At 39.4% G+C, this 11,743-nt stretch overlaps 2 protein-coding genes across 3 annotated transcripts in view; one reads left to right on the top strand and one right to left on the bottom strand.

The window, feature by feature from the left end:
• Positions 1–289: 289 nt before the first annotated feature.
• On the bottom strand, positions 290–3,007 carry dio1 (iodothyronine deiodinase 1). Its single transcript, XM_034677048.1, has 4 exons — positions 2,580–3,007; positions 2,346–2,489; positions 1,470–1,669; positions 290–1,153 (listed from the first exon to the last, which is right to left on the bottom strand). The coding sequence occupies exons 1-4, from the start codon at positions 2,914–2,916 to the stop codon at positions 1,088–1,090; spliced, it is 747 nt and encodes a 248-aa protein (XP_034532939.1). The 5' UTR covers positions 2,917–3,007; the 3' UTR covers positions 290–1,087.
• Positions 3,008–5,195: 2,188 nt separating this feature from the next.
• LOC117830838 (zinc finger protein GLIS1) overlaps positions 5,196–11,743 on the top strand; it is an 81,680-nt gene continuing 75,132 nt past the window's right edge. For both annotated transcript variants that reach the window (XM_034709142.1, XM_034709135.1), the window contains exons 1-2: positions 5,196–5,360; positions 5,468–5,794. In XM_034709142.1, the coding sequence (XP_034565033.1) occupies positions 5,518–5,794 (277 nt within the window). In that variant the 5' untranslated portion in view covers positions 5,196–5,360; positions 5,468–5,517. The remainder of the gene's footprint in view (positions 5,361–5,467; positions 5,795–11,743) is intronic.

The following is an 11,743-nucleotide window of genomic DNA, read 5'->3' as shown; positions in this document are numbered from 1 at the left end:
TGTGTCAACTATAAAGCCCTGCAGCCATTTTATGTGTAAAAAATACCTAGCATTGTAAACAGTCTTATTTTGACACAATGGAATAGGGTGAGATAGGCTGAGTCACAAGGACAGATGTGCAGCACACAGTTGCACACGGGTGTGGTGTTCCTCATGTTAAAGTTTCTAATGGCTCTAACTGCAGCTTGATATGTTTGCAGCAGAGACACAAAAATATGCATATCTCAGTCACAACAACAAAAAACTTTCAGGCCACATGCTGCATAGGAATTTAGACCTTGATGCAAGACTCTTTGGGTTATTCTTTATTATACTACAAAGCAGAATTTGATTGTAACAGAAGAACATTTAAAGATAATGCAGACTGTTAAAAAAAGATGCTTAGTATATCTTAGTCAAACTATGAATGCTCTCACATAATTAAGAGAAGGCTTACTTTCTATTATCTTCCATCAGACCACAGTTTCCAAGGTTTGCACTGTAATCATCATGTAAAAAGCAGCCTCCAGCGAAATAACCTCAGAGCATTCACAAACAACCAAAGACTACATTAGTTCATAGAGTTTACAATGCAAATGATAATTATGACTGAACCTGCGAGAGGAAAGTGGAAAATAAGTGTTGTCATTACCTTACATCTTAGAGCCTTTCAAACTGTGGAAGCTAATGTTAATGCATCTTCTGTGCATGCTCAGAAATCTCAAAGACAAGCTTTTCACTGGAGTGTCTCCGTGTTTAACTTCATCAGGCTACAGAGGCCAACGGTTTAAACTGTAGCCGTCACTACGAAACACTGAGCGCTGAGCTCCAGTTCAGAGGTTGTCAGTTAAGATACATTTTCATTGTACAGGAGAGTCTGAACATTAGTGGACAGTTTTTGATATTTCTACTTGTTGCTGATGTAAGAAATGATAGAGAACAGCTGAAAAACTACATGCAGATGTGACAGTATATTGATGAAATTCTTAAGTAAACATACAAGCAGTATGGTATTCTGTTATGTCAGCAATATCATCCCCTCTTGAACTCAAGAGACCTCTTCACATAAAAACAACATGGTGGAAAAAACATGACCCAACTGGAATCCTTACTTCATCTTCTCCAGGAATGAACGCACCTCCATTGGATTGTAGCCCCAAGGACCCACAACACCCTAAAATCACAGAGTGAAGAAACTTAATCCACCTTCATTAAATATCAGAAATCAGAGCCACATGTCTGCCATGTCCTATGTAGCGAGTCTATATTTATGGTAGGGTTGGCTTGAGCCTGGCTCCATGCCAACATCTAGTGTTGTGACTGTTGGCGTAGCTGCCCCTCCTTACAGGATAGCATCTGAACAGACAGTGTGGCAACAAACACAATTCTTGTGCTACCTCTAATCACGCAATTGCATGTGAGCAATCAGGAACTCATAACATTAAATTAAGACAGGAATGTGTCTTAATGACACTCGTGCAAAGGCTCACCTTGTAGACAACTTTCCCAGCCTGCAAAATGTAAAGCCTCTCAGGTAGAGCACCGTACTTTGTGGCAGCGACATTGTCCATTTCATCCACAACCACAGGACAAAGGGGCTCCTTCTGAAGCAGGATCCGTGCTGCAGAGAGCCTGTCCTCCACGCTCTGGTGCTGGTTGATATCATAGTTGTTGGTAAAGGCCCAACCATCTGAGAAAGAGAAATGTGATTTTACTGGACTGACATGGAATGCAGAAGTGTGAAGGTTCAGGAGAAAGTAATAAATCCAGGTTTATTATTGTTGCATAAGTATACTCCAGCATCAGATGTAGAGGCACTTTTATCAGAGTGAACTTTGGACCAGATTTGAAAGCATAAGTTAAAAGGCGACGTCAGGAACAATTTTATTCATTCCATTATTCAGTGATGTAATCTCCCTAAAGATGTAAACCTTAACCTGCAAGACTGCAATATTTGTTCATTTAGATTTTAGCTTATGAAATGTTGAACTTAGGAAAAGGATAGCCACTTCAGATATAGCATCTCACTTTGAGGTCTTCAGACACAAGTAGAAATAAAGCATATAAGAGACATATTACGTAACAAACACTGCAAATACAAATACAGACAGCTTGCCCACTCTCTCCCACCCACACCCCCAGCCCTCAGCTGTTGTTAGTGAAAACTTGGGTTCAGTGCCATGACCTGAATAACAAATCAATTGAATCTGCATTAGATGCACTTAAAATGTGTGTTTAGGTAGAGGATCGAGCACAAACATGGAAATGCATCACACACATGTATTTTGTCAACTGAATAAAGTTTGCTTGACCCTCATGTATCTTAATTGAAAGAATATAATCTCCCTGACACGACTCTCACCCACCTGATGAATGGGCCTCAGCGATATAAATAACAAGAAAGTCAGCTACATCACTGAAGTCCTTGACGAGTTGCTTGAACTCCTCAAGTTTGAAGATAAACGGGGGTCAGGTGCAACTCCCGAAACTCAGCACCAGCGGTCTGTTGCCTGCAGGAAGAAAAAAAAACTACTTTTGAAATTCAGGAGCACAAAGGGCACAAATGCACAACATTGCACATCTTGCAGGTGATAACGCACCTTTCAAGAACTTGCAAACACTTGACTTGGCTCCCTCCATGGTGACCACAGGTGAGTCCGGAGCTTCTCCTCCCACAAAAGCTTCTTGTCCTAGCGACAACCATATGTGCTGAGCTGCTGTTTTGATGAATTGTAATGAGCAGAACGTATGGCCCCAGTCTTCAAACTTAAAGTTGGGATTCTGAGTCATCGTGGTCTTTTCACCCATTTTCAGGATTATCTTCTTTGAGAGTTTTGGTGATATAAAACCAATGATCAGGAGTATGAAGTTCACTCCTATCATAAAGCACAACATCCATGCTGTCGACAAATACACCATCAGTTTTTGCATAATCATGTTTGCTTCTTGGTGGAGATCTGCCTTGACCGCAGTGTTTCTTTCTAAGTTTCCATCCGAGTGTTTAACATGTCGGTTAACGCCCACTCGGCTAAAGTTCGATAGCAGCTGCCTTCAGGGCCTCTTGCTGAGCTCGTAATTCCTAGATTAATTGTGGCAAATACTTCGGTTGAAATCTGAACTTGGGTCCTGTGTGTTCCAGATACTTTTTTTATATATATATATATCACTGCCGTTGGAGCACACACACGTCCCTGCTTGGTTTCGTTAAGGATTTAGTCAGCACAATTGTAACCGAAGGACCCTGTTTATTTATTTATTTATTTATATATTACTTTATTTGTATAGCACCTTTAAAAACAAATGTTTTCAAAGTGCTTTGACAAGCAAAGCATGGCAGGAGGAAGACAAAATGAACCTTTGACAGACAGAGATGAGTGTAGGAGTTCTGAAACAATGCAAAAACAAAATACAACGCAAAAGATTAACAAGAATAAACTTAAATTAAACAGAATAAAGTGCTGAGACAGTAGACCAATAAAACATTGTGAGAGGTTTTTCAAAAATCCATAAATAAAATAAATAGATAAAATTAGATAAGTAAATAAAAGCATCAAAGATCAATAAAAAAGGTTTTAAGAATAAGAAGATGACATCTTATTAGTATTATTATGGAAAGGCAGCAACGGGTTACCTCCACGCATTCATTTGTTCACCACTCACTATTCTGTCTATAATACTCTAAATCAATATGAAACAGGAAGTGTTGCTACACCATCAGAAAGACTAGAAAAAAAATGTTGGAAAAATTAACCAACAAGAATAAAAATTAGTCACAAATTCAACATTAACCAGACTCAATTATTTAAATTTTGATTTGGGAATATTTTAACCACTATAATGCAGCACACTGAAGAGAACTTAAAATAACAAATTATCACATATTCTAAATTTGTTTAATACAAATAAAACTACGGTTCACATTTTTTTTAGTGAGGGGACAAATGACATTGATTAAAAAACAAAACAAAATGTCCAAACAATTTCTTGCACAGGAGTGTGACTGACTATCTAGCTGGATTAAAATTTACTACAGCACGCAAATGCACCATCGAGAGGTAGTTTTTCAGTCGTGCATTTCCGCATTTTTGTATCCAAAGAATTCAGATTGGCCGTGCAGGAAAACCTGAGCCAACAAAACACGTTACAAAACACTTTAAGTTCCTCTCGATAGGTTGTACAACTCCCCTTGTATTTGCATGATAATTAAGTGTTTAGTAACCAACAATGTCAGCTGACTTGTATTAGGAGTTCCCCTTTCACAGAGAAGCCACTAGATGGCGCTACGGAATAGTGTATAGCAATGGTGTTTCAGTGTGGTGCTACTGTGGATGGACAGATCTCCTGACAGACTTGATTATAGGAAAGAACAGAAAGGCAGGATGTAATTCAGTAGGTACACTTCTAAATCTAATTGTTTGTTCTAAATAAATCAAAGTTGTTTTTGACTTTTAAAGATTGTTCAGCTGATTTAATGGAACATGGCCCAAATAAATAAAAGCAGATTAAGGGTCATCATGACGTTGAAATAACGCCGATCAAAATGCAGTAGCCTGCGTGTTTGCCTTATTCTGACAACACTGTTAGTACCTTTTACCTTTAAAATCACCTTTTTTAAAAATCAAGAAATAGTGGAAGAAAATATTTGAATTAAATCACATGATAAAAAAATGCAGAATAAGAATTCTTATCCCAATCGTATTTGACCATTGCGTTTTTTTTAACAAACTGCATATGCTGAAGTTATATTATAAGAACATCATAAAGAAAGCTGCAGCCTACTTAATCGTGAATGCATGCTTACTTTACATAGCCTAATAGAATGGCCAATTACGCTGTACGTCCTTCCCTAAATAGTCAAAATGGAAAATAAAAACTAAGTAATATTTTCTTGATTATATAGCCTAAGCAACATTTTTTGAAAAACAAAAACAATAAAGTTGATGTGGTTGATAGGTGAGGTAGGCTACAAAAAGCAGCCAACATCAGTAAAGCTTTTTAAAGACCCAATTTACATAAGCCATATCCCACACATAGAGGACACCTCAAACGTTACATCTAAATTCAGAACTACAATCAACACCATCCAGAGACTCACATAAACACGGATGCAGGCTTCATTGATGCTCCTGATTCCCACAGAGCAGCGGAGTTAGTGGGTGGCAATCAGAGAGAAAGAGAGAAAGAGAGAGAGAGAGAGGGAGAGAGAGAGAGAGAGAGAGAGAGAGAGAGAGAGAGAGAGAGAGAGATGGGATGCTGATGCACGAGCCACACTGAGAGGATGCTATCGACCAGGCTTGCAGATGTTTTCAGCTCCACTTTGATCAACATGCTGATGCCCACAATTACACTTTTTCCTGCTCCTCATTGGCTCGTTGGATAAGGTAGGTGTTACCAAATCCTGTTAGTTTCATTGTTGTATTTATTCTATGTGTAGCATTTCTGCAACTGCTCTCCACACGCAGAGATTTATCTATCTTCTCATGCGCAGGTAATGTGAGCAGCGCTTACTTCACACCGCATGGGAAAGCCGAGATATCAATGCAGAACTCTTCGCTGTTCGGGATGGTGAGCCACTGTCAGACTCCAACTTTCACAGACTTTACCGGCCTGTCGCTCTCCATGTACGGCAGCAAGGCGGACATGTGTGCGCGCCGTGCCGGGAGCGCTGCCTTTGGAGCTCAGATTTGTCGGAGCCCGTCTGACACACCGGCTCATATGAACTGCGCCAGCCCGAGGAGACTCATCGCAGCCGAGGAAAAACTGCATCTGTCAGCCAAAGCTCCGCGCTCGTGCCTGCCGCTTCCACCCCTGCAAGGTAAGCCCAGTAGGTTCAAGCGTGAGCACGAGCCGTCAAGTGTTCAGTTGATACAAAGTGGATAAACATCATTTAAGTGTTTTTTACGCATTTTCGAAGCGGTTGGATAACATTACAAGTAATGATAACTGCTCCTATTATAACAAATAATTAAAATAACAACACAAAATAATTCAAACAGCTGCTTTGTCAGTCTTGCTAATTAGACCAATAAGCATGTGGAGATATTTTGAGGTTGATAAAAGCCGTCATCTAAAATAATGCTGATTCAACTTGGCTGCACATGAGCAGAACTTTGATGCAGCTGTGTATTTGTATTGAGAGCCCTGTTTGCAATTGTGGATTAGGTCTGCTAATTAGACCCAGATCTCCTTTGGCTCTATTGCCAATTTCATAAATAACACCAGAATCCAAGTCTCTGTTGCACATGAAGGCTTTGTGAAGTGATGTATAATAACTGCCAAGCAAGTGTGCATTTCCTATGGATTGTAACAAGCCGTGACAGTGTTCAATTTACAGGAAAAACAGTGTGATCAATTAAATGTGGAGAACTTGGCAACTTTAGGTTAAATAAATATGTCAAAGAGTAATAACTTTTGAAGGATTTCCTAACTATTTTTCATAAAATTTTAGACAATATCGGTATTAATCTCAGGATAGTTTACTCCTCTACCTCCCTAAAATTCATATAGCTTATAAATTTCCTTTAGTGCAAAAAATAACCTTTGAGTTGGGCTAACCAGTACAAGCAAAAGCTATAAAACATTTACATGGATGAAATAAAAACTGTCATACAGATATCATCCAGGATGGAAAATTAGCCCTGAGTGGAAGCCTCCTCCATCCTGTTTAGACAGAGTGTTGTTGTGAGAGGGCGGAGGTAATTACAGCCCCATCTTAAATTATGATTAGACGGAACAGACTTTTATATTAGCAATCATCCTTCTAGCAAGAAGAGGATCAACAGTTTTGATTGTTGTTTCTTCTTACTAAACACAAACCATATGTCTGCTGAATGTGTTTCAGCATTTATGAGTTCTCGTAGAGAGCGCAGATTTTGCCCTCAGCCCTCCATCCCCAACATCCCGGAGCAGAATGAATCGTCTCATTGTCTTCCCAAAGCTTTTGAACTCACTTCCCGTAAATTGTGGGAACTCAAGATGTGTTATGTGTTTGTGGATTATGTTGTGAAGATTGACATGGAAGCAGACACATACATATCTGTTTGTTTGGCTCTGTGTCTGTGAGGCAGTTGTGTGATAGTTAATAATTTCAATATTTTGTGGTTTTGCTGATTTTAGTTTTCAGGCTCCATTTGGAGTGCATAATGTCTTCTTTCTTAAAGACATACTGATTCAACTTAACACCACTGATGTTCAGATATAATTAAAATCATGTCTAGATAATGAAAAGTGTTGTACAGCTTACATCTTGCAATCTGTATTCTATAGAAATATACTCTGTATGTCTCTTCTGGTGAGCATGGAGTATGAAGTGATCTCAGTACTCATCAGTCTTTTGTATCATGCCTCATTTCAGGCTGATCATATTACGTGCTCCCATTTGGGGACAGTGCTGGAGTTTAAACTGCATTCTCTATCGCTGCTTTAGATTTATACTGTAATGAATCTCCGCACAGACAGACTGTGATATTCTTCCTGGTGGAGGTGGGACAGCAGAGGAAGAACTTACCTCACACTGGAGATTTCTGACCTTTAACATGAAGCCTGTGACTGCAAAATATGAACTGTTACTCAGAATAATATGTGATTAATACCTTTGACCTCTGATGTTTCATCTAATCCTTGAGGTAGGATTTTGTCAGAGGGAATCTGGTGTGTCAGTGTGCTGAGACATTTGTGTTCAGTGGCACTCTGCTGAATTGTACTTAATCCAGAAAATGTAAGTCTAAGCTTTACTGAACCTCTTACTATAGCAGTCAGACCGTGTTATTCAAGTGTGATAATGAGTCCCTTAAGTAAGCAGACGACAGAAGAATTGTCAAAACTCCAACCTGATTCGGTGCCGCTTCAATGTTTATGACTCTCCCCGGCATTAACCCAAAGACAATTATTGGATATTCTTTTTACATCAACTTGAATGAAATCCAAATCATAGTGACTTATGTCACACCTGGTGCTTAAGTTTTAAAACCATGTGTGTTGCTTTTCAAAAGCGGCCGATCATCCTTTCCCCGACTGCAGGTCCTCTGTGCTATAAATATTGGTGCCCACCAGCAAAGAAAATATTGTGCTTGCAAAGAAAAACACTCGACTCCTCTTGAGAAAGAATATCAGGTTTGAATGAAGTGTGTACTCTAGCATCATTTGATACCTGACTAAAGTTTCTCCTGGCTGGGACGAAGCTGCTCTGTCTGTAGGCTTAATTTGAGGAAAATGTTTGAGTTAGAGGAGTGAGCTGGACTCCTTCACTTGCTCTCTCAGATCAATGCTGAGCTCTGTGTGTGGATTCAGCATGTCGAGAGATGAGTAATGGATTTTTGTATTCAATCATTGTCAGAGGTTTGTTGGGTTTAGACAGCAAACATCACAAAGACATTCTCTCTATAAACATAATATGTACAATATGTAAACATTCTGTTTCAACACCTGTTTGCAAGCAGATGAAACCAGCAGCATCCATTGTTAATTAAAAAAAACACTATGCCAGCATGCACAGTAATAGACCCACACACATATGTAATTATGTTCACACTTTTGTGGTGGAGTGGCATTGGCACCAATGATGAATTTTCTCACAGTGACTTCGTTTCCTGTGTTTTCCCCAGAAGCTTTTGTAGACGTCAGCCTGCAGGGCGATAATCTGACTGTTATGAGAAACAACCCGAATAATGCAGCACTACTTTCAGACTCAGCGTTGTACGACACTTAATGACAGAGACCAGTAGCTTTCACAAAGAAACACGTTTAATTAGGGCTGGGCGATTATTCGATAGCGATAATTATCGTAATATAATTTTTCTCAGCAAAAATATAACAAAGGTTAGATAAAAATGTGATATATCTAAACCTGTAATCGCACCGCCCAACCATTGGAAAGGGAGGAACGTTCCTCCCTTTCCCTTTAATGTGCCTTAAATGCTATTTGCCACCCAACATTGAACAGAAGAAGAAGACGGCATTGAACAGCCAACCAGTTGCAGGTTAAGAGGTAGGCGGGTTGGAGTAGAATGTAAACACAGCTGAAGCGAGCGACAGCGACACTGAAAAAAATGTAAAACCTTGTATAACTGACCACTGAATAACCGTGATGCGTTCACTGCACTGTGGGAACAATATCTCTCTGCCCGTAACTTTACACTACTCAAACAATACTCTGCTAAACTGACACACATGTAAATTAGCATAGTATAAAATGAAAGATTCAAGAAGTCCATCAGAGAACTACATCCTAACAAACCGTCTTCAATTTTCACTCAGGACCAAAACTCTGCTTTTTAATATAAATGATGTTCATCGATGTTCATCGTAATAATTATCGATATCGACTGAATATATGAAAAGTGTTATCGTGATGACATCTTTTTCAATATCGCCCAGCTCTACGTTTAATACATTTAGTTAATTTCACTTTTTCAGTATTTTACAGGAAGAGTAGCTGGCAATTGGCACAATTCTTCAAATACACATGAATCATTACGGTGATCTACAATATGGTGCTCAGCTTAAGCTACAATGTTACAGTCCACACTATTTAAAGCAGTCAATTTACTTCATTCAAAATGTTACAATCTCTTCTTTAGGTCATCGTCTGGAGTCTCTTTGTGCAAGTAAATCTTCACACTTGTGTTGTTATATCTATAATCCTAGGAAATCTTAACGTCAGCTGTTTTACAGGGTTATGAATTTCCTGAGTTGCATTATTATAGCTGTACCTTTTGCTTTGATATGCTCAGATGATAGCATTCATTCATTTTAGTTCCAGTAATTTTTTTCCAGTTCTGACTTGGGGGCAGTTCATATTATTAAACCATTTATACTTTTTGTGGATCAGGACCCTGACTGTAGTCTTAGTCTAGTTCCATAGTTGTGTAAGCGGCGCTCAAATCATAGTTGTTTGTTCACTTGTTGCTTGATGATTAAAAAACTAAACAGATTTTACTAGATTCTGAATATAAAATGAATGGATGCTTAATCACATATGAATGTGCAGATGATGAGTTGTATTTTGACCACAGTTAAAGTGATAGGTGTTTCTTTTTTCATGATCTTAAACTGACCTTTTTATCCCTCTGTGGAGATTAAGCCTGTGTGCAGGAAATGAAAACAGTTGTGTGGTGTTCTCCCACGCTTCGACTCAGTATCAGTCATTCACTATAGTGTCATCGTCTGGTTTGGTAGGACTACTGTGAAATGAAAAGCATTGGTCAAGAATTTGATAAGACAAGGGAAAATCAAAGCTCTTTAGCCTCCAAAGTCTTTACAGGAGATAACCCTAGCAGAAACCGGAAAGTTAGCCAATGTGCCTGACCCTAATGATGTCCTTTTGTAAGAATTTGAGCTTTTGCCATTCAGTAAAACCAAACCTTACTGCCTTCTGTTTTAAAAATATAACCATATAATCATAACGTTCTTATCCATAAGCAAATATTATTTTTCCTTGCTGTATTGAGACACTGAATCCTTGCCACCGCTGCGGTTTTGCTCTCTGTGAGATGAGAAAAAATCAACTCCAACTCCAAAATATGTATTTATTAAGTACAGTTGAGGCTAATTGAGGAAGCTAAAGCAGCAGTTCCTCCCACATGTTGTAAAAGACTGGTCAAAGGTTAACCATTACATTTTTTAGGCATTATTTGTTAATAAGAACCAACTGCGGAACATCTTAACATTCACTCTTTCTGCATTTGTGCCTCTAAATCATGTGCGACTCTACATACTGGCCTGTGTATGCATATCAAAGTGATGCAGTGGTAGTAACATTCTTTTCTCACCAGTCTGTACTCTTTGGCTCCCATGAGCTTCAGCCCACGTCTTTGCGTCTTGCATGAGCTCAGCAGTGAGTTATGGGCAAATGCGAGGGTGCTGCCTGGGAAGGGTGTTTCAGGGTGTAATGTTTGCAGCATGTTCCATTGATTCATAAAGCAAAGGCATGGTGATGATTCTGCAGCGGTATTCCCGTAAACCTCTGTCTGGCTTAGGAGCCGAGGAGGGAATGCTGGGTAATGGAATGAGAGTGCGTCCTGAGTCACAGCCACTAGAGAGGGAGAGTGAGAGAACACCCCTGATCTGGCATCTGCACAGCTGAATCACCTCCATCAAACTTGGCCAGAATTACACATGACGTGTGTGGAAAGGAGGAGATAAGTGGCAGAGGAAGGGATGAGTGTTGCATCAACTTGACTGAGGTTGGAATCAAAGAGGAAGAAAGAGATTTATGGGAAGTTGTGGCTGTTTTTTAGCTGGAGTATCTTTTGATTGGCCTTCTGATGTTGCAACACTAAGTCAGGCATGTATGAACCCACAAAAAAAACAGATGCAAAGCGTAGAAGTTTAGCACTGCGGCCACACCGCTGCCTTTTCTCTCTCCACAGTCAGTGTCAGTCAGGTCAGATGTTCTCATTCTTATGTGACCAGTGTGGTATGAGTACGGCATCTCCAGTAACCAAAAGCATTTGACTTTTATTCTGCCAAGGAATCCAAACAGTCACTCAGCAAAAATATGATCTGGTTTGAGTAAGTGTTGAAATATCAGAGGAATTCTGGAGGAAACGTGCTCCCAGCCTCGGCTTAATCAAGAGAAATCTGCAGAGTTGGCTCAGATATGTCGTCGTAAAAATGTATTTTTAGCACAAACTTTGCCTCGAGAAGTGCTTGAAAAGTTTCAAGCAGTACATTTTTTGCTGATGAGAGGAATAGGCTGACAAGTCTTGTAAATTAGCCAGATTTGTTATACCTTTAGATTATTTGTAGCAAAGTTAAAGCTATG

The sequence above is a fragment of the Notolabrus celidotus genome, chromosome 2 (genome assembly GCF_009762535.1).
Source record: "Notolabrus celidotus isolate fNotCel1 chromosome 2, fNotCel1.pri, whole genome shotgun sequence".
NCBI classification, from domain to species: Eukaryota; Metazoa; Chordata; class Actinopteri; order Labriformes; family Labridae; genus Notolabrus; species Notolabrus celidotus.
Note: the sequence above shows the minus strand (reverse complement) of the source record. Positions and strands in the feature narration are given on the sequence as shown.